The sequence below is a fragment of the Euleptes europaea genome, chromosome 11 (assembly GCF_029931775.1).
Source record: "Euleptes europaea isolate rEulEur1 chromosome 11, rEulEur1.hap1, whole genome shotgun sequence".
Classification (NCBI taxonomy): domain Eukaryota; kingdom Metazoa; phylum Chordata; class Lepidosauria; order Squamata; family Sphaerodactylidae; genus Euleptes; species Euleptes europaea.
The window spans coordinates 34,325,232-34,351,019 of NC_079322.1; the positions used below are offsets into that span (position 1 = coordinate 34,325,232).

At 42.4% G+C, this 25,788-nt stretch overlaps 1 protein-coding gene across 1 annotated transcript in view; it reads left to right on the plus strand.

Moving 5' to 3' along the window:
* The window catches only part of SLC4A7 (solute carrier family 4 member 7), a 98,271-nt gene that overhangs the window by 58,829 nt on the left and 13,654 nt on the right, over positions 1-25,788 (plus strand). The window contains exons 11-19 of the mRNA XM_056857990.1: positions 2,040-2,127; positions 5,302-5,448; positions 7,097-7,200; positions 9,371-9,545; positions 12,509-12,642; positions 13,612-13,857; positions 14,820-14,925; positions 16,514-16,675; positions 23,860-23,973. Coding sequence (XP_056713968.1) covers positions 2,040-2,127; positions 5,302-5,448; positions 7,097-7,200; positions 9,371-9,545; positions 12,509-12,642; positions 13,612-13,857; positions 14,820-14,925; positions 16,514-16,675; positions 23,860-23,973 — 1,276 coding nt within the window. The remainder of the gene's footprint in view (positions 1-2,039; positions 2,128-5,301; positions 5,449-7,096; positions 7,201-9,370; positions 9,546-12,508; positions 12,643-13,611; positions 13,858-14,819; positions 14,926-16,513; positions 16,676-23,859; positions 23,974-25,788) is intronic.

Consider the following 25,788-nt stretch of genomic DNA (forward strand, 5'->3'; position numbering starts at 1 on the left):
CCTCCCCCCTCCACACCCCTAGTGACCAGAAGATGGCCAAGATGCCCTCCCTCTCATCATCTGCCTAAGGTCACAGAATCAGCATTGCTGACAGATGGCCATCTAACCTCTTCTTAAAAACCTCCAGGGAAGGAGAGCTTACCACCTCCCGAGGAAGCCTCTTCCATTGAGGAACCGCTCTGTTAGAAAATTCTTCCTAATGTCTAGACGGAAACTCTTTTGATTTAATTTCAACCCATTGGTTCTGGTCCGACCTTCTTGAGCAACAGAAAACAGCTCGGCACCCTCCTCTATATGACAGCCCTTCAAGTACTTGAACATGGTTATCATATCCCCTCTCAGTCTTCTCCTGTTCAGGCTAAACATACCCAGCTCCTTCAACCTTTCCTCATAGGACTTGGTCTCCAGACCCCTCACCATCTTTGTTGCCCTCCTCTGGACACGTTCCAGCTTGTCTACATCTTTCTTAAGTTGTGGTGCCCAAAACTGAACACAGTACTCTAGTTGAGGTCTAACCAGAGCGGAGTAAAGCAATACCATCACTTCGCATGGACACTATACTTCTGTTGATGCAGCCCAAGTCTGCCTTTGCCTTTTTAATTACAGTATCACACTGCTGACTCATGTTCAGTGTTTGGTCTACTAAGACCCCAAGATCCTTTTCACACATGCTACTGCTCAAACAAGTCTCCCCCATCCTATAATTATGCATTTGATTTTTCCTACCTAAATGCAGAACTTTACATTTGTCTTTGTTGAAGTGCATTTTATTAGTTCTAGTCCATTTCTCCATCCTGTCAAGATCATCCTGCATCTTGGCTCTGTCTTCTACCATATTTGCTCCCCTCCCAATTTAGTATCATCTGCAAATTTAATAAGCATCCCCTCTATACCTTCATCCAAATAATGTATAAAGATGTTGAACAACACAGGGCCCAGCACAAATCCCTGAGGTACTCCACTAGTCACTTCTCTCCAAGTGGACGAGGAACCATTAACTAGGACTCTTTGGTTACGATCTGTCAACCAGTTGCAGATCCATCTAACAATAATAGGATCTAACCCACATTTTCCCAATTTGTCAACTAGAATATATGTGGAACCTTATCAAAAGCCTTACTGAAATCTAGATAAACTATGTCTACAGCATTCCCCTGATCCAGCAAGGTAGTAACTTTCTCAAAAAAGGAGATAAGATTAGTCTGACATGACTTATTCTTGAGAAACCCATGCTGGCTCTTAGTGATCAGATCCATCCTTCCTAAATGCTCAAGGACGGACTATTTGATGATTTGTTCGAACACTTTTCCTGGTATAGAAGTCAAGCTGATGGGTTACCTGGATCCTCCTTTTTCCCCTTCTTGAAGATGGGGACAACATTTGCCCGCCTCCAATCTTCTGGCACCTCACCTATTTGCTAAGACTTTTCAAAAATAATGGACAGAGGTTCCAAAATTACATCTGCAAGTTCTTTGAGTACCCTTGGGTGCAATTCATCTGGCCCAGAGGATTTTGTTTCATTTAAAGAAACCAGATGTTTGTGCACTACCCCAATGCCAATTCTAGGCTGCAAATCCCTTCCCTCATCACATGTTCCATTTATGCCATGCTGAGCACCACTTCCCTCATGAGAAAAAACTGAGGAAAAGTAGGAATTAAGGAATTCTGCCCTCTCTTCATCTCCTGTTACAATTTCACTTTCCGGTCCATGCAATGGGCTTATCTTGTCCTTGTTCTTACTCTTACTCTGTACATAGGAAAAGAACCTTTTTTTGTTGCGTTTAGCATCTCTCGCTAGCCTAAGTTAACTGTTTGAAGTAACACATATGTCTTTCTATGTGTAACATGTTCATTTGAAAATATTCCCTGATCCAAATACAAGTTATTATTTTTTCCTTGCTTTTTCTAAATGTCTATAGGTTCTAATTGCTATATACACAACTTGACTAGTAGACCCTCCAAATTAAAATATTTACTCAATATAACCTCTTGCTTAATTAGATGAATATCTGATTTCATGTAGCCTGTTTCTTCTACAGATTCCTTTTTATTTTATTGGGTCCAGCAGGCAAAGCACCTCAATACCATGAAATTGGTCGATCAATAGCAACGCTTATGACAGATGATGTGAGTACTAGGCATTTGGTATCCATTAAAATGGTCATTTATCTGAATGGGTGCTGTGTTCAAATAGAATTATTATATAGTGATTGATAGGAACACACAACGCCTGAAATGTTATAGTGTAATGTTTGATATGGTTCCACAAATATTGCTTTAGAAATAGCCTCAAGCTCACAGAAGCTGTGTGTATAACACATACAGCTCTCAGGAATGTTAACTATTAAGGGAAGCAGGTTTATGTTGTAAATAACAGCATCAGCTTTGTAGCAATTATGGCCATACTAAGAAATGCTTCAATGTGTTCCAATTAATATCCCTTGCAGCAGTGTGCCAGAATTTTTTTTTTAATTTCTGTCATAGTCCTTTAATTTCAGTTTCTATAAAACAATTTTAGATAAATTTCTGAAGCTATTTAATGTCATAAATCAGGGGTTCCCAACCCTTTTAAGCCTGCAGGCACCTTTAGAGTTCTGACATAGGGTGGTGGGCGCACTACAAAATGATGGCTATAGGAGGTGGCGCCAGCTGCAAAATGGTTGCCACAAAAAGTGGAGCCAACCACAAAATGTCAGGGAATGAGGTCATGCATAACTCTTACAGGAACTCTTCAACATTTCAGACAGAAACTCTGTTTAACCAAGATGCCTTTTAACATGAACATATTGCTTAAAAATATTTTATTGTATATACACAGCAATTACGTGGAGAAGAACCTTATGTAGTGGTGGCAGTTGCTGCAGAAACAACTTTTTTAAAAATGTGCACAATCAGATTTCTAGTGGCCAGTCAAAAGCCCTGCTGGGAAAAAGCCCCATCTGATCCTGCCCACTTTCTAAAAACTCTTGGTGGCACCAGGAAAGGTGGTGGTGGTGCCCTTGGGTGCCACATTGAGGACACCTGTCATAAATATTATATTGCTCTAATATTGATTGGTGTTACATAATAGAGATTCTCTGAGATGCTGTTATTTGCATAGTGGTGGGCTTTTATCTGAAATGAGATGCCCCAGTAAGAGGCTAATAGTCTCCTAGTGAGTAAAATTTTAGTATTGTATGAGCTAATATAAAGCAATAAAAAGTTATTGCCTACTAGTATAGCAAAACAGCGGCTTACTGGTTTCGGCAATTGTGATCATATTGTATCTCTTTAAGACCAACAACATTGGCACAATAATTGCAGGAATAAAATATTAAAATACTTTACTAATGTAGACTGTTAGACTGTGGTTATATAGAGACCTTTTCCTGGAACCTTTCATTGAAGGCACTCTGGAAATCTTGTCCTTATGCCTTCAAGTCTGTTGTCAATTGAAGCATTGCTCTAGAACAGTGATGGCGAACCTTTTAGAGACCGAGTGCCCAAACTGCAACCCAAAACCCACTTATTTATTGCCGAGTGCCAATGCACACCACAGCAACACGGCACAGCCCTAGGCCAGTGGTCAGCAGACTCATTAGTCAACAGAGCCAAATATCAACAGTACAGTGATTGAGATTTCTTTTGAGAGCCAAGTTTCTTAAACTTAAACTATAGGTAGGTACACTGAATAAAACTTGATATCATACTTAATAATGATCTTATTTATTGATAAAAATTAAATTGTAAGTCCCTGCCATTTCCCCCTCCCCATCCGGAGTCCTCGCCGGGAGGCCTGGTCTACAGCCATAAAAGCCTATTGGTAGACCTGGCCTCCGGCTGAGTCCCATTGGGAGGCCAGGTCTACCCATTGGCTTTCTTGGCAGTAGACCTGGCCTCCGGGGGCCCATAGAAGCCAATTGGTAGACCTGGCCTCTGAAGGGGGGACTTTTTTCCCCTCCTCGGAGTCCAGGTCTACCGCCAAGAAAGCCAGTGGGTAGACATGGCCTCTGAGGAGGGAAAAAAGTAAGTAAGGCATCAATAAAATTGAATCATGACAGTGACTGACAAACACTGTATATTTTCCCCATCTGCATTCTCAAAACTCTGCAGGGGGGCTTATTGTTGAGTTGTGCATCTGAGTGGCAAGTCCAAGGCAAAACCTCCCATTCATAAATGGCCAATAACCCCCCATGCAGAGTTTTGAGAATCTGGATGGGGAAAATGTGCATCTGAGTGGCAAATCCAAGACCACCTCCTCCTCGCCGCCGCCTGGGCTCCTTCCTACCTTCCCTCAAGACCCGACCCAGGACTGCCCCGGGCGGACACTGACGGGCCCCGCACCCCACTTACCTCCGAGCCTGGGGAACAGGCAGCGCAGCAGGAGCGCGGTGTGGACGGAGCCAAGCTGCAGTGCCGGGCCGAGCAGGGAGGGGCGAGCGACGGGGCCCCCGACAGCCCTCCCCGACAGGAGGGAGGGCCGGAAAGGCATTCTCCCGGCCAGCATGCCGGGGCTGAGAGGCGAGGCCAGGAGCGACCTGGGGCAGGGCAACACCCCAGCGGGCCGGTGCGCAGACGCTGAAGGCTCCAGCACCAGGCGGCCTTTACAACAAGGGAGAGGGGAGCCAAAGTGGGGTGGTCTAGAGGAGGCCCTGGGGGGAGGTAGCTATCGGGCCGGCCGGCTGGAAGACGGGCCCCAGATGGGCCCCCTGACCAGACCACCCGCCAGAGAGGAAAGGGGCGGGGCTGGAAACCGGGAGGGCCCTTGGAAGTTCGGGGAAGGTGGAAGGGACGGGAAGCGCTTCAAGCCCCCACTGGCCAGTTGGGTGGCAGGGAGTCGGAGGGGGAGGGCGCTGCCGGCGTGCCCACAGAGATGGCTCCGCGTGCCAAGTCCAGTACGCGTGCCATAGGTTCGCCAACACGGCTCTAGAAGATTCTTCAGTGAAGGCCATATTGCCTTCAGATGTAGTCTTTGTTATTCCTTTCTTACCTTCTCCACATGCACTTAGGTATTCCACTATTTCTTCCCTTACCTCCCTCCAGTTTTCCAAAATTTTGACAGGTATAGTTTACTAATTTTAAAAATACCATAGGTGTGGTAATTCTGTAATTGTGCATATGAATGCTTCCCTGTACACATAACTGCAATTTAAACACACATTTTTAGCACTTTAAAGAGATGGGCATTAGAGTATTTTATATATAAAACATCTTCATTAATTTGAGCCTTGAAAATACCAGTCATTATTCTGCAATATGTGAGGCTAGAGTTGTCAATTCAAGAAATCAAATGTAAATGTGTATGTATGTGTGTTTATGAAGGTTTTCCATGATGTTGCTTATAAAGCTAAAGACCGAAATGATCTGCTATCTGGAATTGATGAGTTTTTAGATCAAGTGACTGTTTTGCCCCCAGGAGAGTGGGATCCATCTATACGAATTGAACCACCTAAAAGTGTTCCTTCTCAGGTAAGAACTTGCTCAACAGAGACCACCTTTAAAATTCTATAATGGTGTAGAAGGCCATAGGAGAGCTGTGTAGCTCCTCCAGCTTTTGAGATTTCTTCAGGCATTTTGCATACACTTTCACAAGTATCTATTTTCACAAATAAAAGGGCTAGAAAACTACGTAAAAGCTATTTATTGGTAAATTAATTCCATAGTCAGTTCTGTGTTCTACTGTATTTCCATGCTTTTGTGTGATTGTAACATATCTGACCATAGCTAGAGTGTAGAGTTTACTTACAGGCAGATTATCTAAATTGATGTAAATTTTAGTTGAAAATTTTCATGCACTAGTGCTTCTGTGATGCCGGTTATCACAATGTATGTGTGGGAATGTTTTGATTTGTTATCCAAGTAGTCTCCAATCTAGGCACTGACCAAAGACAGACCTGCTTAGCTTCATAAAGACTAACAGAATTTCTGGCAGGGTATGAGCTTTCATGAGTCATAGTTCACTTCTTCAGGTACCTGAAGGTATCTGTGACTCACGAAAGCTCAGGTAAGAACTTCTTCAGCAGAGACTACCTCTGAGTCACAAAAGCTCATACCCTGCCAGAAATTTCTTTACGTCTTTAAGGTGCTACTGGACTCTTGCTCTTTTCTTCTGCTACAGACAGACCAACACGGCTACCCATCGTGATCTATCTGCTCAGCTTCAGTGAGATCTCTGTATCATGAACTTTCAGACAATACATGAAAGCATGTGTCTTGACAAATTCAGATGCACACAGATAACTACCATCTAGTGGCATGCTGTATATTGTTAGGTGCCAATATGTATACTCTACTGATTACTGCACATGCAACCTCCCAACAGAGCAAATAATGTCCCCAGGGACCATTTCAGGTTGGGAAAATGGTGCTGGAGGGGGAGGCTGAAGTCCCTCCTACCCCCCCACACCATGGTCTCAATCAAAATTGATTGCCTGCAGTGCTTGGAAACTTCATTTCAGCAGCTGCCATCTGACCAGAGGAGCACAGGAGCAGACCAGGCTCATGGAAGAACTTCATTTGGCCCTTAGAGGAGTGATGCTTCGTTCTAAGCAGAAAGTTGGCTCTGTTTTTAAATTTTTAATTAAAAAAGAAAGTTGACGCTCTTTACTGTCTGGGAGCTTCTCTCTCTACTTTTGATTGGAGTTCTAGTTCTGTTGTTGACATATAAGGTACCATTGTTGTTGACATATAAGATACCATTGTTTATTTTATTTATTTTGTGATTTATAACCCACCCTCCCCGGCCGAAGCTGGCTCAGAGCGGGTAAGATCATATAAAAACATCACTACACCAACAATAAGAATCTAAATTTAAAACATTAAAATCCCAATTAAAACACAAAATTACAAAGTTTCAAATGGCGCCCAACCATGCTGTTGGCATATAAGGTACCATTTTTTTCTTTCAGAGCTATGTTTGTTGCTGGGTATAATTAGTCAGTTAAAATTTTATTTAAGTTCATGATGGCCTAAAAAAAAGCTTTTTTTTGCTTGCAAGAAAATGTCAAGCTGAGCCTCTAGAACTCTTAGATGGCTGAAGAAAAGCATGAAATGATCCTTACTATTTTCATGTAACATTCACGCAACACCAACACATTAATGACATTCCTTCATTCAGGAAAAAAGGAAGATACCTAAATTTCCAAATGGAGCTGCTACTCCTGGGGAGCCTCTCAAAGAAGAAGCCCATCATGCTGGACCTGAATTACAAAGGACTGGAAGGTGTGTTGTGTTTTCTTAACTGTTAATAATGTCAAAGGGACAATTACGGCTATAGAAATTTGCATATTGTCATGCTAAAAACTTACATCAGTGAGAAACATATTACCTTAAATCTTTGTCATCTAATTTGGTGGCCTGTTTGGCTCTGTTGGGGAACAATATAGTGTATTACAATGCTTTGATTAACTCCGAATTGTTTTAAATTGAACCAGTTTCCAAAATATTTAAAAGACACATTGTGATCAGAACAATAACTTAAAACTGGAAGTTCTCTATAATGGGCTAGATATTTTAAAATATTTCCTAAAATTAAAACACTTCCTTCTCTATTTAAAATTTATTTGGAGGAGTGTCTATATGTTCAAAACCTTTTAGGAAGGCAAAAATGGCCTTCAAAGACAATTTTCTTGGCTAAGTTGCATTCTGCAAAGGCCCTAAACCAAAGCTCCTGATAGATATGTAAATTGAGATATGCTAATATTTGGTAAACATTAAAAGGACATGTTTGGAGAATGGAAGACTTATAAAATTAGTTGATTTCCCACAAAACAAAGGACTCTTTCCTCATGTACAAATTTAAGTAAATGAAAATAATAGCCCAGATTTATTCCCTTAAGCTTATAAGTATCAAAATATATCTTGGCATATTTCCCATATAATAGGTATTGAGTAAAACTGGCTTCCTTCCTAGATGATGATTTTTTTAAAAAAATATTTTTAAAAATAGTGTTTCAAACAGTTGCAGCTTGTTGACATTTTTGGTAAATACCGTATTTTTCGCTCCATAGGACGCACCTGACCATAAGACGCACCTCGTTTTTAGAGGAGGAAAACAAGAAAAAATCTTGTTTTCCTCCTCTAAAAACTTGTCTTATGGAGTGAATGCCGGCTGGGCGCGTGCGCGTTGGGACAGCGTGAGCCAGCGTTCCCTGCCCCGACGGCCAGCTGGGAGGCGGGTGGGGCCGCACAGAGCCGCGAGCGCGTGTTGGGACAGCGCGAGCCGGCGTTCCCCGCCCCGACGGCCAGCTGGAAGACGGGCGGGGCCACACAGCTGGCTGGGCGCATGCGCGTCGGGACGGTGCAAGCCGGCGCACATGCCCAGCCAACTCTGTGCGCCCCACCCGCCTCCCAGCTGGCCGTCGGGGCGGGGAACGCCGGCTCGCGCACACACACTGCTCTGTGCGGCCCTGCCCGCCTCCCAGCTGGCTGTCGGGGAACGCCGGCTTGTGCCGTCCCAACGCGCACGTGCCCAGCCGGCATTCACTCCATAAGACGCACAGATATTTCCCCTCACTTTTGAGGAAAAAAGCGTGTCTCATTGAGCGAAAAATACAGTACTTTTGAGTTTCTCAACATAACTCAGTGCTATGCAATATTTAACAGATCAGTACAACCACCATGCAAGTGCAGAATTCAGGATATTACACTTTTTCATTTGCAGGAAGTTTTTGATGAATTTACTGTGCAAGTAATGCTGATGTTTCTGAATTCAGAGATGGGGCAGAATATGAGTTCCAAGAGGTTGGCACAGGAGCATTTCAGTGCTTCTCTCCATTACTGCCAGAACCAAAATAAATTATGGGGGCAAACTTACTTTAAGACAATTAAGTACCTGAGTAAACTTAATGTACTGGCTTAATTTATCCAAGATTACAGAACTTTTGAGTTCTCTAGTACAGAGTATGCACACAGACTGGATATAGAGCCAAGACCACACCTGAACCTGAAAAATATCCAGGATGCAAATGTGGGCTCACATTATGCAGTTTTCATAAGGTTGACTTTAGTCCCTTTTTATAGGAAATATATGGAGCCTTCCTTATATGGAGCTGAGGCTAGATACAAAATATTTTGTTATGTTTATTGCATTATGGGATATGGATGACATTAGTATAAATTGACAGGCTTTTTTTCAGTGTCTAGCCCATTATATGCACAATACATGCTGGCATTTAAAAAAAAAAAACCCCAACAGAGTTCACTTTAGTACTGAAACCGACTAAATGAATTGATATACTTTTTGTAGTCTGTGTTATGAATACGTTTGGAGTATAATAAAAAGGCTAATTTATGCTGAAAATCAGCACTGACAGTCTTGCTTCTCCCATAGTTTTAAGCATTCTGGAGTCCTTTAGTGTACAGTTTGACGAGTTTCATCTCACCTATTTAGGCTTTTTGGTGGTTTGATACTTGACATCAAAAGGAAAGCACCTTTTTTCTTGAGTGACTTCAAGGATGCATTAAGTCTGCAGTGCCTGGCCTCGATTCTTTTCCTATACTGTGCCTGTATGTCTCCTGTAATCACTTTTGGAGGGCTCCTTGGAGAAGCTACAGAAGGCAGAATAGTGAGTACAAAGAATGGTAGTAGCCAGGCTTTTAGATTTCCTGAGGCAAGTGACTGTGTTCATTTGTCTCCTTTATTTTTCTACCTTTATTTGAAAACTTTTAGCCCACAGCATTTGATTAGCCCCATAGTAGATGTTCCTCAATTATTAACTGCTGTGGAAAACATGAAGAATATGTATGTGTGAGCAGGAGAAGATGCACAGTTAAGGTAAAAATGATCCTGTCTTAATGAACTGTTCCATGAATTGAGAGATAGCTAGCATGCTTTGTCTTTATATATTAAAAAGGCCTTTAACAGGCATCTGAGTACACTGCCTTGATTTCTACTCAAGACTGATGGTTCATATTGCTTTGTAGGGTAGTAGGTCTGTGAAGGAAAGTGAAAATAAAGTTTTGCTAGGGCTGGTACTGAATATTATACATGCACACTCATGGAATCAAACAGACTGTGCTTGTGTTAAGAAATGGTTTGGAACTGGGAAACATGGTAGGGAAGGGGCCTGAAACCTTTCTTCGCCTACTACTTTTCTACTTCAGACCCCCTCCCTGGCCACTTTCTTTATATCTTTGACATTTCAGATGGTTATTTTCCTGCTGGCAGGGCTGATAGCTTCGGGGTAAGAGACTGCCGCAGAAAAAAATTTGGGGAAAGAGTTAACCACTCCCCTCCATTACCCCTTCTGCATTCCAATTTGCTGGTCTCTGAAATGGTTTCCCCTACAAGAATAAATAATTGTCCTGATTGACCCAATCCTGACAATCATCAAGTTTAAAGCTTGATCCTCTAACATTTCATATGCTCGGAAATATTTTTTTTCACTAAGTGTCCCACTCTAGTTTTGCATTAAAATGCAGCAAATCTTCAGAAGAAAAAATTCATTGTAAACTTTAATCATTTTGTCATCTAATTATAATTCAAAATGCAACAGCTTCTATGGCAGGTGACCTAGTAGGGCTTTAAGATTAATAGAAATGGAAGTAGTTGTCTGTGGTATTGCCTAAGGTCAGTGCTTCAATATTGTAATACAGGTTGAGTATCCCTTATCCGGACCGCTTGGGACCAGAAGTGGTCTGTATTTCGGATTTTCCTGTATATTGGAATAGTTTGGAATTTTTGCATGTACATAATGAGATATCTTGGGCAAGAGACCCAAATTCATTTGTTTTATATACACTTTATACACATAGCCTAAATGTAATTTTAAACAATATTTTTAATAATTTTGTGTACATTGAACCATCAGAAAGCAAAGGGGTAACTTTTTCACCAGAATATCTGTTATCAGCTGCTAAAGAAGAGCAACAACAAACAAACTAACAACGGCAGGCTTTCAGTCTCCACCTATGATGGTGGAGTACACTGTATTTTCCTTTTTTTAGGTGAGAGGAAACATTGAAAGCAGGCAGCACAGATCTGCCTACATGCCGACTTGAAGGGTCCAGTTTTCGGATCAATCTGGATATGAGATGTCTGGATAAGGGATACTCTACTTATATAACTGTTTGAAAATTTAGAGTATTTTTTTCTCAAGATGTTAATCTATCCTTCTGAGAAGAAAGTATAAATGTCTGTTTTTAACATATTGCATTTGTACAGAAAATGTTAATTGCTTTTAAGAACAGATCTTTATTTTTTTCATGCTTTAGCAATACTGCTCATTTACCAGACTTATTTTTTTCCAGGCAAAGTTTATTTAGCTTTATTGTACTTGAGTGTTTATATATTTTAATGTTTGTTTGATTGGCCTACCACCCCAATTTCCAAAACAATACCTGTGGAGAACCTCTTTTCAGAATTATAAAGTAGCCTTGTAAATCAGCAACACTTGTTTGTGTTGAAGTAGTTGTCTGAGTGTTGTCACACAATTGGTTGAAAAATGTGTACCTCTTGTGCTAAAATACAAACATGCCTTCTTTCTTTTAGCTGCCTTCATTTGCTTGGTGTGCAACAATGAATATATTAGTTACTACACACGTGTGTTCATACTCAGTTACTGGCTTGTAAGGTACACACTTGTGTTCACACCAGTTCCATTCACCTCCAGAGGTGATAACCTCGGGAGTGCTCCTGCCCTTGTCATCCTGCCTGCATTGATTAGTTTATGGTTAACGTTCGAAAGACCGGGTTAATCCTATGTGCTGTCTATGTTGCGTATAGATCATGACATACAACTGGTTACGATTCCCCTTTCGCATACCTCTTATGTTGGTACTTAGCTGTTTTCCTTAGATGGTGGATTGTGTCAGGCAGTATTGTGCTTGCCTGGAAATTATCTTAATTGGTTTTCAGTAGTTTTCCATGGGTTAAGGAAAGTTGCAGCTCAATAAGCTATCTTTGGTTGAATTTTGATCTTTTAAAATTAATATAACTTCAGTTAAATCCTCCTGTTTCTTATGCACGGGTAACCTGGGATACTCTATTTAAAAAGGTGTTAAGAAAACAGCTATACAACTTCAGAACATTGTAATTGAGAACATTTATTACCAGGTGGGATGATAAATTGTTTCATTCATTTCCGTGTTCATTTATTTCCTTATACATTAAATCATCCCTGTACGTTCACTTCTGTGTTGTCATGGTTTGACTAGTACAAGATTAACATAGCTCATTATATTCAGTTTTGATAAAGTTTGTTGCAGTATTCCCTTCTTCACACAGGAGTAAGCCCTTTATCAGATTCTCCCTATTATAATTCGATGTTGTATTCTAGGGGGTTAGGTTCATTCATTATTCCCAAATGAATAACTTGATCTCGTGGTTTTAGAATAACTTTAGTTCTTTCATGTCAGTCATGCCAAATTCTCACCATATTATGTAAAATTCTAGGTTGAGATTGTATTATAGCCAATAATGTTTACTGTTGTTCTCTTTGCAAGTCAGTATGTAAGGAATATTTGTAAAAACACAGCGGCAAATGGTGACCATATGTTCAGTGAATCACAGGTTTTTCTTTTCCCTCAGAGTGCAATAGAATCTTTATTTGGAGCATCATTAACTGGGGTTGCCTATTCGCTGTTTGCTGGGCAACCTTTGACAATATTGGGGAGCACTGGACCTGTTTTAGTATTTGAAAAAATATTATATAAATTTTGCAAGTAAGTGCATCTTTATTCTCAAAAATTCATGCTCGTTATGTTTGTTCAGAGAGATTCCTTGCCGTATTTTGAAGAATCTGAAAGGGATAATAGCTAGTATAATGCTTGTTGCCTCTTGTGTTAGAACATTTTAGATCCTTGCATGAGAACATAAGGACTATATAATTAAAGATTTCAGAAATAAAATATTAAAGGAAAGGCTTGTGCATTTTCTGGAAGTGTGTCTTGAGATGTCATAATTAATACATTTGTCTATGTTTGAAGGTTTTAAAAAACGTTTTCATTCACAAAATTTCTGATTTAAATATTGTTTAAGTCTCTTGGCAATAAAGGTGACTGTTGTAATATGGGGGAGGGAAGGTGGCATGGTATAGCCCAATCTCGTCAGATCTTGGAAGCTAAGCTGGGTCAATACTTGGACAAGAAACCACCATGAAATACTCTGCAGAGGAAGGCAATGGCAAACCACCTCCTTTTCACTTGCCTTGAAAGCCCCTTGCTGGGGTCGCCATAAGTCAGCTGCGACTTGACAGCACTTAACACACACACACATTGTAATGTGGAGTGCTATCTAATTATTAGTTAAGGGATAATATAGGTTCATTGTTTACTGGAGTGTTGAATGCATACAGCAAGGGAAATAGTTACATTGTTTAGGTTACTCCAGCTCAACAATTTCACGGCCCAAACTCTGGAACAAACTGGAGCAGGAGCTTTTCTTGGAAACTGTCTTATCTGCAAGTGATAGAAAACTATTTAGGAACCTTCTCTTTAGTACAAAGCCTTAAACTCTAGCAATAATATCTGAATATCAGCTCAACTCTTCAGAAAAACCATGAGGTACAGCCACCCAGGGTAGGTGGGATCACATGCTTGCCCATCAAAAACTTGGGAAGCTGGCATGTCATCAAGAAGGGCTTATCATCCTGAGGTCTAAAGTTTCTGAATCCACATTTGTTTTTTAAACAGGGATTACGAACTTTCTTACCTGTCTCTAAGAACCAGCATTGGTCTGTGGACATCATTTTTATGTATACTGTTAGTAGCAACTGATGCAAGCAGCCTTGTGTGTTATATCACTCGATTTACTGAGGAAGCTTTTGCTGCTCTCATTTGCATAATATTTATCTATGAAGCACTGGAAAAGCTTTTTCATTTGGGAGAAGTGTATGCTTTCAATATGCACAATGACTTGGATAGGCTGACACTATATTCGTAAGTATTGCTTTATTTGTAAACATAGGCAGATGTTGTGTTGGTCCAAAGAAAAATATAGAACTGAGAAGTCATACAATGGCTTTTCACCAGGACCACCCAAAATGATAAAAACAACGTGCCAGATTTCAAGATATATATTTCTTTGTTTTATTTTGGTTGGTCTTAACAAAATCATTACATGAAGGAGGAGGAGAATGTGATGGAAATAACTTCTTTCACAACAATGAATGCTAGAAGCAGTTCTAGTACTGTTTGTTGTGCATTTTCCAAATATTGACTCAAACTAATGAAGAATACTAAATCCTTCTAGAGTAAGCTAATAGTTCATCTGGATGAGGGCAAAAACCAATAATCGCTTTAGCCTCCTTTATTTCCTGTTTCAGCCAGGATCGAATGCATGCTTTTTGCCCAATGTGCGTTTGATCCTGGCTGAATCCTGGCTGAAACAGGGAATAAAGGAGGCTAAAGCGACCGTACGTTTTCGCCCAGAGTGGTCCTGTCTGACATTAGCTTGGTCTAAATGCTTCATACCGTGGTGTAGTATGAATGAAGTCTTTTCTGTCATGTATTCAAACGTACGTTCTGTCAGTGTTAAATATTAGAAACATTGTCTTGTAAGGATACATGTGCTAGTGCTGTTCTTCATGCAATTTATCTTTTTCTTCATATTTCCTTCCTTTTTTATCCCTTTGTCTTCTAATTTACCACTGTTAAGGGAGAAACAAGATCTTAGGTGACTTTGGTTATTAAAACCAATTTGTCATTGCAGCTGAACTGTATTCTTCACTGCAAATGTGCACATCGTTTTCTGCCACAGTGGCATGCAGTTGCCCTTTTCTTGCTCTTTAAACTTGTCAGAACAGACATTTTTAAAATCACAGAAGTATTGTCAGTGAATTTCAAGTTCATAGTGGTAAGATAAAACAGTGACTAAAATGCTTAAATTTTAAATTTGCCAGATGTGTGTGTTCAGAGCCACCGAATCCCAGCAATGAAACACTGGAACTATGGATAAAGCATAACAAATCTGCAGATACTATATCATGGGCTAACCTTACAGTTAGAGTGAGTACCTTGAGTAAAAATATAGAACATCACATTTCAAAATAACTACAGATCAAGTCTGAAATAACTTGGCACATTTGAGTCTTATTTCCTGGGTTGGATCCTACCAGTTTTTTCACTCTGTCTTGCCAAGTTCCGCTCCTTACTACAGACCGCCTGCTGGTTCCATGATCCCCAGCACTAGCATTTTTTATGATCAAAGGGACCCTTTCCTCCCTTGTTCACCAGCAAGAAAGCTGTCTGGATCCAACCCCCTGTTTTGTGGCAACCTGAGATGTATGATGACTAAAGTTGTCATTTTTATTTAACTAGCTTTTAAGCAGTTATCAAATTCCCTCCCTTTCTCAAGTAGGTGATCTAATAAAGGTTGCTGAAGTCTTGTATCAATGGAACTGTAGACAGGAATATAAATGCTTTTTCAGTGTTTTTGTTCCAGTTACTTTCAGTCTGTCTTCCTGCTTTTCGGGAACAGAAAGTTAGCTTAGCAGACTCTGAGTGGCTGTCTGTGAAACCTGCAGCACATAAACCATAATTCCCCAAAAGCAAAATATTGTATTCATTTGAATAATGAGTCTGAAATGCACCATCTTCTGGTTCAGACATTTGTTTCAATATTTTCAGAAGCAAGCTTTTTTAAAAACCTTTTTTCTTGAGCTCAGTGTCCATTCACGCAGGCCCTTAGAAATGTTTTCTCCATTATGTCATGTAATATCATTTCTTAGAAAACCCAATGGCTTTCCATGTACACATTTTCATTATAATTGTGAAATAGAATCTATGAGTAGAATCTATAACCAAAGTATTTGCAATACCAAAAAAAGAAAAGAAAATTAATGTATCAGTTGATGGTTCACAGAAAACCAGATTACTTCCTTTATTGTATTGGCTTTGAGCTGAGAAAATTTTAAAAAGAGTCTTACATGGCACCATCAAAAACCCAAATGAACTTCTATTCTAGCATTAGCTTTCATTGACTAGATGCAGTTAAGTGGATTCTTGCTAGTTAGATTAAAAAAAACTTTTATTGTAATTTTATATGTAAACAGCAGGATCAAAGGGTCAGTACAATGTAAGATGTAACTGAAAGATTCAGATGTAATTGAAAGAAGTTCTGAGACTACTGACATTAACAGTAACTGGCAGTCTCCCTGGTTTTGCTAAGCTAGCTGCAATTTAAAGGAGCTTGATTTCTTTTTCTTATTAAGGACTGATTGTATCTTTTGAATCCAGGAAGTATACCACATTAGTATACACTAGTGTAGTGTAATGGTGAGAATGTGGGACTAGGAACTGGGAGACCCAGGTTTGTATCCCCATTCTGCCACGGAGACTGGCTGGGCCACCTTGGGCCAGTCACACAGTCTCAGCCTAACCTACCTTGCAGGGTTGTTGTTAAGAGCCTAAAATGGAGGAAGAGATAACTTTGTAAATCACTTTCGGTCCTTATTGGGGAGAAATAGGGGTTACAAATGAAGTAAAATTAAAATAAAGCAAAAATATATTTGATGAACACCTACAAGTTATCTGCTTTCTTGAATAGGACTAAATTTAACATCTAACTTGTTTTTGTAAATGGCTTGATTTACAGGAATGCGGGATCTATCAGGGTGTGTTTCATGGATCAGCTTGTGGTCATCATGGCCCGTATTTCCCAGATGTTCTTTTTTGGTCTGTCATTTTATTTTTTACAACATTTTTCCTCTCCTCTTTCCTTAAGCAATTTAAGACCAAGCGCTATTTTCCCACTAAGGTAATTGTGATTATATTTACATATTTTCAAGATTTCTATATTGAGTACCTTATTTGCTAAAGAGAGGTTGCTATTTATGGCTTGGAGTCCCCTAATAAAAACAAAACAAAGAAGGCAAAATGGCTTATTATATGTATTTGAATAGAAGTAGTTAGACTGTAATTGTGCAAGAAATCAAAGAAAGTCATCAAGCTTCATCTTCTGTTATGATGATCAACCTTGTATAATGTAGAGTACTATGCTACAAACAAATCAAATGCTGCTACAAGGTGCTTGCAGAACTGACTGACTGGAGGAAGCAAGGAAGTCTTTTTTTTTAATTGGTTGCTTCATTCCTGCAATCACTGTATGTAAGCAAAGCAAAACAAATCTGCAACATATTTGTTTTTTGAAAGCTTTGGAATGCCCATTCTTCTCTGGATACTGCTGCACAGTTAATGGGTTGATTTCATTCGCTGTCAGAAGCCACATATTTCACTGGCTTGTTGCCAAAAAGGGTTTGCTTTTGCAATGATTATCAAGCCGAGACTGAAACTGCTGAGACAGTATGCTGTAAATGAGCCCATCAAAACAGTGGTACACAAACAACATCTGGAGCAGTTCAGTACAACTTTCTCAAGTTTTTCAAAAAGATGTTAGTGAAGATGCTGTAACAAAGTTCTGTGAAAGTGAGTGGAACCTGCTGGCACATCTAATTTCATTTGTTAATACTTATAAGATGAGGAATGCCTTTTAGTGATCACAGAACAAAAACGTTCAGGATTATTTGTATAAACATATTGTGGCAACACCTTGTGGCAGCAGTTATTTAAAGGCTGGTGCACATGTAAACCAGCAATGATCGTTAAAAAGAATTGCTCAAAAATCTTAAGATTTCAGAGGAAGGGTTGTCTGAATTAATCATAATTCATGTTCAGTCTTCGGTGCAGCCCCACATGTGGGACTGCGCCTGCGCGCAGGCCTGCCGCCGGAAACTTTTATTAGCCTTAGACCTTTAAGGGGGATGCCCCTCCCCTTGAGCAGTGGGTCGGCTTGGCGCCGAAACCACCGCGTGCTCCTGGGCGGGGCATCCCCATCCTCCTCAATTCCTTCTTTGCCACGTCCAAGAATGAGCTTTTTCGCCTGACCTCAGAATTCCTTCGTCATTCTACTTTCGATTTGTGAGTTTTTCCACACGGGGCTGCCGCTGAGATCCTCCCAACCAGCCCACCGACCTTTACCGATCTTCGATCTACCGTACTACGGGTGAGGAGAGTGAGAAAATCCTGTTTCCCCGGTTCTCTCGGCCACGTGCTGAGTCCCGGGATGGCCCCCAAGACCCCGTTTAAACTGTGTCCCAAGTGCGCTACGAAGATACCGCACACGCACCAACACTAACTATGCTTAATCTGCTTGGGCGAGGGGCATAACGTATCGGCTTGTGGCATATGTCAGCATTTTTCCACCCAGGCTCGCAACGCCCGTGCAGACCCCTTGAATGCGGAGCTCTGGAAGAAGGCCCTGATGGCTCCTTCCCCTGAGACCAGCTCCAAATCTCCTAGGAGCACACAATCCGTGCACTCGGCTCCAGCTTTGCAGACACCCAGATCTGGCCTGGATCCAAGGTTCTCGGATCCGACTACCCTCTCGGATCCGACACACGTCTCTAAGAAACACAAGCACAAGACGAAGCATAAGCAAAAGTGCGCCGGATCCAGCCGCCCAAGCTCAAAACCGGCTATCCCCACGCATACCCTCCCGGATCCGAGGCCCCTTACACAAGCGCCTCTCCCGGTACCGAGGACCCCGTCATTCCATTCGGGCTCACCTCTCCAATGCTTCTCCGATGTAGAACTGGATCCATTAGACGACCCACTCTTACTGTCGGATCCGAACCTCTCGGATCCGACTCCCTCGGATCCGACCCCCCCTGCTCCGAGGAATACTCCACGACTTCTTCAGAGCCTGTCTACTCAGCCTACCATCTCTCCAGAGCTAGTAAAGGACTGGATTTTGCAAGTATCGCCAGATCACCCTCCAAGGCAAACCTGTAGTACTCGAGACCCCACAATTCCCCTCACTCTTCACTCCTCTGACTCAACGGAGTCCTAGGGTTGAGTCGGATCCAGAGGACTCAGAAACAAGAACCTCTGCAGGAACGTCAGAGGACGTCTTTGAACCTTCCCCTGATGAGTTAGTAGGCGACACAGAGGCAGTGGTCTCCTTCAGAGGATCTCAAGCTAAGAACGGAACAGATGATCAGGATGGCTAAGGCTTTGGATATTAACATCTCCGCATCAGACAATAAGCCTAAGGACAAGATCCTCAGCCGGTTGTATCCAGATCATCCAGGAATCGCTGCCTTCCCCATTCTGGAAGGTCTCTCCGACATCACCAAAACGGTCTGGAAGAAGCCATCATCCACTCCTCCGTCCACAAGAAGATAGAAAATCTCGTATCGAGTAAAGCCAGACTCAGCAGAGTTCCTGATGGTGCATCCTTCCCCATCCTCCATTGTCACGAGGGAGATGCAGTCTAGACAAAGACAAGGGCATCACTCCACCCCTTCTGATAAGGAGAGCAGACGCCTAGACCATCTGGGTAGAAAGGCCTATACCTCCTCAGCGTTAAACTTCCGTATCACCAACTATCAGACGATCATGGGGGGGTATCAATTGTTCCTGTGGGAAAAGACCAGCCCTCACATAGACTTACTGCCGGAAGAGTCCAGATCGGCCCTAAAACTCATCCAAGCTGAAGCAACTCGATTGTCGAAGCAGGAGATTAGTGCGGGCAAACATGCAGCTGAAGTGGCAGCCAGATCCATGGCCACAGTCATTACCTTAAGACGCCACTCCTGGCTACGCACAACGGCCCTCCCAGCAGACACAAGAACCCAGTTCGAGGACCTCCCCTTCGAGGGTGATACCTTGTTCGCCTCAGGCACCACTGAATTCTTGACTAATATAAAGAAAGACTGTCAGACAGCAAGATCTTTAGGCATTACCACGACCTTTCAACCCCAACAGGATAGATTTCAGCCTCGACACCAGGGCTTCAACTCAACAGAAGCCAACAGTATCAAAGGTTCCAGCCGTATCCTCCCCAGGGCAAGTTTCATCAGCCAGGGCAGCAAGGGCAACGCAAGCACAATTTCAAGCAAACACTGGCCCTCAACAGAGGGACCAGAGACAACCCAAACAGAAATTCTGACTACCCTCACTGGCCAGTCAAGGGGACTTTCTGTACCTGAATAGATTGGCCAGATTTACAGAGGCCTGGCGGTCCATTTGTTCGGACTCTTGGGTCCTCCGGATCGTTTCAGAAGGCTACCGCCTAGAGTTCAAGTTTTTGCCCACCTGTTCTCCCGCCAGTTCTGCACGGGACAACCCATTTCCAGATTTATCTCTACAGTTAGAGGAGCTGTTGTTGAAAGGAGCGGTTCAAAAAGCCTCCCCAACCTGTTCTGTTTTTTTCTCCAGGATATTTATGGTGGAGAAGAAAGATGGGGGCTCTAGACCCATTATTGACCTAAGAATTCTCAATAAATGTTTACAGATCTCAAAGTTCCGGATGGTCTCACTGACTTCTGTAATGGAGCTGAATGGTTCGCAGTGCTAGACCTTAAGGACGCATACTTTCACGTGTCTATACACCCAGATCATAGAAAATTCCTCATGTTCCGCTATGGTACGGAGGTGTTCCACTACTCGGTTCTACCGTTTGGACTGGCCACAGCCCCTCAAGTTTTCACAAAATGCATGGCGGTAGTCATGTCATACTTTAGGGACAAGGGATACAGTATCTTCCTGTACCTTGACGACTGGCCCCTGACAGCCGACAGTCCTGCTCTTTTGTCATCTCACCTTGAGCTGGTCCTTTCCACTTGCACTGACCTAGGCCTCTTGGTCAATGTAAAGAAATCTAGACTAGACCCCTCCCTCCAAGCCCGATTCATTGGGGCTGTGCTTGACTCCAGCACAGGAAAAGCTTTCTTACCACAAGAAAGAGTGACAACAATTAAAAGTCTAGTACAACACTTCTTGAGGTGCAGACACCAATCAGTAGTCTCCATACAAAGACTTTTAGGCCTCATGGCCTCGACCACAGCAGTCACCCCCTTTGCTAGATTGCAGATGAGGGAACTTCAGAACTGGTTTCTCAGGGCATTTAACCCTATCCGTCACTCCCAGTTGCATAGACTCTCTATCCCTAGAGGGGTGTTAAGATCTTTGCATTGGTGGCTTGCTGAACCCAATTTATTGAAGGGTATACCCTTTGGCCATTGGGCCCCAGATTTTACTCTTACCACAGACGCCTCTATGGAGGGTTGGGGTGGCCATTGTAACGACATGTCTGTTCAAGGGAGGTGGGAACCCAGGGAATCATCCATGCACATAAACCTGTTAGAATTACGGGCAGTGCGTTATGTACTTACCTCCTTCACAGATATCCTACGGGGCTCCAGAACTCTCCTCCAATCAGACAACACCTGCACGGTATTCTACATCAACAAGCAGGGAGGCACGGGCTCCATCCCCCTGTGTGCAGAGGCTCGGAGGGTCTGGCTAGTGGCTCTCTCGAACAACATCCAGTTGAGAGCCATACACATAGCAGGGATACACAATACCTGGGCAGACTCCCTCAGCAGGAAATTCCTTACCAATCACGAGTGGGAGCTACAGGAGTGTTTCTCGCAACCGATATTCCGAGACTGGGGGGGTCCCTCAAGTAGACCTGTTTGCCACCAGGGAGAACAGGAAGGCAGAGGGGTTCTGCTCGCTGGCAGGGAGCTACCCAATATCCCTAGGGGATGCCTTTTAGATCATTTGGTCGGGCTCCCTTTTCTATGCCTTCCCCCCGTTTCCCCACTTAGCGAGAGTACTGGGGAAAATCAGATCGGACAAGACCTCGTGCATCCTGATAGCATCCATGTGGCCTCGCCAAATATGGTTCACGGAACTGATGCGTTTAGCAGAAGGTACCTACAGACCCTTACCCAGACACGGGGCCTACTCAGATGGGGCAGCCTTCTTCACCACGACGTGGACAGGCTGCACCTAGCAGCTTGGAGAATCGTGCCCAACCAGGGATGGGCCTGTCCTCCCCAGTACTGGTGGTAATCCTTCAAGCCAGAAAACCCTCCACTCGATACTCATACAATAGGAAGTGGGAAAGGTTTGATAAGTGGTCTAAAACCAGGGGCCTTTCCTCCTTTTTCTGCCCACTCCTTTGAATCCTTGATTACCTTTTGGATCTAACTAAGACAGGCCTCACTGTCTCCTCGGTGAGAGTACATCTTGCTGCGATTTCAGCGTTCCATGATAAGCTAGAGGGGTACACTGTTTTTTCCCACCCTCTTTCCAAGCGCTTTCTTAGAGGGCTTAATAATGTGTTTCCCCCTGTTCCAAGGTTAACCCCTCAATGGTCCCTTTCGCTAGTTTTGGCTAGACTCATGTTAGCCCCATTTGAACCTTTGGCTCACACGCATTTGTCACTACTCTCAGCCAAGGTTGCATTTTTCGTTGCAGTCACTTCAACCCGAAGAGTTAGTGAGCTGGCTGCTCTCAGGATAGATAACCCGTTTCTTAGAGTGTTTAACGAAAGGGTGGTGCTACACCCCAGCCTCAAGTTCAAACCTAAGGTGGTCTCTAGTTTCATATGTCACAAGACACTTGGTATTACCAGTTTTTTCCCCAAAACCAACTTCCCCTGCGGAGAAGACCCTACACACGTTAGACTTTAAGAGGGCCATACTTTACTACATTGATAGAACGAAACATTTTAGACAATCAAAATCTCTTATTTGTTTTCAAGGCCCCAAGAAGGGGAAGCCTGCATCCCCCCAGTCCATAGCTAGGTGGGTGGTATCGGCAGTAAAACTTGCTTACAGGGAAGCAAAGGTGACGTGTCCTTTGGAAGTCAGGGCTCATTCCACCAGAGCCCAGGGCTCCTCGGCTGCGCTTCATAGAAGAGTCCCTGTCGGTGACATCTGCAAGGCGGCGACGTGGGCAAGCGAAGACACATTTGTCAGACACTACGCGCTGGACCTGCAAGCCAGGAGAGACGCGGAAGTGGGAAGGGCAGTCCTTCAGACATTGTTTTCCTAGATCGACACCCGCCTCCTGTTGGGTAAGCTTGTTAAAATCCCACATGTGGGGCTGCACCGAAGACTGAAGATGAATATAGAGTTGCACTTACCTGTAACTGCTGTTCATTGAAGTCTTCGGTGCAGACACACATCCCTCCCTCCGACCCCGCTGTCGACCTAAAAAAGAAAAAGAAAAAAAAAGGGGAAGAATTAGTAGAGGAGGAATGTATGTTACGGACCAGAGAGTTGGGGTTAATTATCCTACTCTTCTGTACCCAGTCCTGGCCCTATTTTCAGGATCACAGGGGAACCATCTACTACATTGGCTAAGGTTGGCGGCGGGCGAGGAACTGAGGAGGGAGGTGATGCCCCGCCCAGGAGCACGCGGTGGTTTTGGCGCCAAGCCAGCCCACTGCTCAAGGGGAGGGGCATCCACCTTAAAGGGCTAAGGCTGCACCGAAGACTTCAATGAACAGCAGTTACAGGTAAGTGCAACTCTGTTTTAATATTGTTCAGGACTGAAAGGAGGGAATGTGCAATCCCATAACCTGCTTCTGCAACCCAAGGCAACTGACTTAAGTAACATCTGCACAAACCCTAAATATAAAATTATACCTCAGTTGTAGTGAATTTGTAATTTGTTGCAATACTGGACAAATAACATTTTCATAGTCTGACCATTAATTCTAGTTAATCAGTAATTTAGCTAAAGGTATTGTGATAGGTTTGCCTTAATGTTAATAGTTTTTCTAGAAATCTGATTTTGAACAAATGTGATTCTGAATGCTAATTACTTTTTCAATGTTAAAACTATACAGCAACTTTACCCTGTGCCAGTAGTTGCCCTTCCTCAGTTTTTCACCATTAAATTAAAGGGAGAAAAAGTAGACTACAGCTGTAATATGGCATAGTAATAATTCTTCTTAATCAATGGTGCAGTCCGCACACCAACTTTAATGAGTTCATATTATATTCCACAGGGTCTGAATAAGTATAAATCTCAATACATCCTTTGGAAATAACATGGGTCAGTAGGTAGTACCACCTGACTGCAGGTAGCCTTCATTTGCAAGGAGTTTTTTTAAACCAATGCTCTTCCCCTTTCCTTTTTTAGGTGCGTTCTACGATAAGTGACTTTGCTGTATTTTTGACTATAGCGATCATGGTTCTTATTGATTACCTTGTGGGAGTTCCTTCTCCTAAACTTCATGTGCCTGAAAAATTTGAGGTAAGAAAGTGTTCCTTTTAAAAACAGATCTACAACTGTAATAGGGTGTTCTTAAGTGCTGTTGATAAAACATAATGTTAATGAATCTCCTGTTCAGCTCTTCACAATTATACTATAAAATTACTGGTAATATAATTGGAATGAACGGACAAATGGCATGTTTCGGGCTCTAAACAAGGATCAAGGCAAGATTAAGGTTATGAACCTATTATGTAGGAGTACCCCAATATTAAACACAAAAAGGTTGTAAAGAGGTGGTTATCAATATGAGGGGTGAATTGGTAAAAATTACCACCCTTCTGTAAACAGAAATGTTGTTCTATTGGAGGAACTGTGTGGTTGGATACATGCCAATGTCTATATTTTACCGTGTCCATCAAAATTATGTTTGAGGTAGCTTACGTACATTCTGAGTAATATAATAAAATACAGCATCACCTGACTCTGATGAAAAGGAGAAATAGTTGGACATCATCACAGCGAAGTTCATATCTACAGCTGATTTCAGCCCAGTATTAGTTATACAGCGTGGGTGACAAGATGGAAGTCCAAATGCCAGAAGTCCAAACTACTTTCCTTCTCTTATTACTGCAAAGCAAAGTTTTCCTGCACCCCACTCATTTAACCTATCCAGAACAATACCATGGATAATGGTATCAAAAGCTGCTAGGAGTCCTGGAGAATCAACACAGATAAGTTTCCCATATCTCATTCCCAGTGAATTTTGATAGTCACAATGACCAAGATAGTTTATCCCAAATGGACTGAGAAGCTGGATTTATATGGGTCTAAATAATCAAATTCATCCAAGAGATCCTGTTTTTTCTTTCATGTATTTCCATCCTATTTGTGCCTACATGCACACATGACCACATAATCCTTCTCATTTCTTCAGTAAGATCCTGTGGATACTGATGGACCAAGAGTGCAATCCTGAGTGGGGAGGTAGTTGGGACAGGCCTGGGGATGGTGCAGTCACACTGCCTCTTGAGCAGCTTGCTGCCTTGGCACAGCAAGCTGAAAATGTTACTTTAGCAAAACCCCATTAAACTGTTCCATGCACTTTAACAGAGCTACGTCTCCCTTCAAGTTCGCACTGGCAAAAGGGGGCATTCCTGGGGTGAAAGGGCTCATTGAGCTGACTAAAGTTAGCCCCACCCTGGGGAATGCCCCTTTTGGTGCTGGGACGAGCCCTTGTGCTGGACAAACACTGCCAGCGAGGCTGCGCCGGCACCCATGGCTTGCACTGCCACACTGCTCTCTGGAGCCGGCTTAAGTCGCCCTGTGCCGGCATTAGTGCCAGTGTAGCTGGCGCAAGTGGCACTAATGCCGGCACAGGGATCACACTGGTTCCTATCCCCCTTTGCCCCCCTTGTGGATTTCTCTGCAAGTCTTATTTAAGTGGCTTCTGAGTAAATATTCATAGGATCAGACTGTTATCTTGGTTTATTAATTTGTTCTGCCTCTTCCATAGCGGCTTGAAGTGATTTACATGAAAAAGTCTGAAGTAAGAGGACTGTTTGTATGATGTTATGCCATATTCGATTGTACAGGCTGGTTTTAACTACTGTTTTAATTGTTTTAACATGTTTTTATCTTAAAATCCATTTTATGTGAGTTGTCCTAAGCCCAGTCTAGGCTGGGGAGGGTGGATTATAAATGTAATAAAATAAATAAACAATTAATTAATTAATTAAAGGTACTACTCTTTGTTCTTTTTTTATGGTTTTAAAATATACTGTCAAAATAGGGAAACTTTATATCTTCCTTAATTACATTTCATATGAATGCTTTATTTTAATACAAGGTATTCTA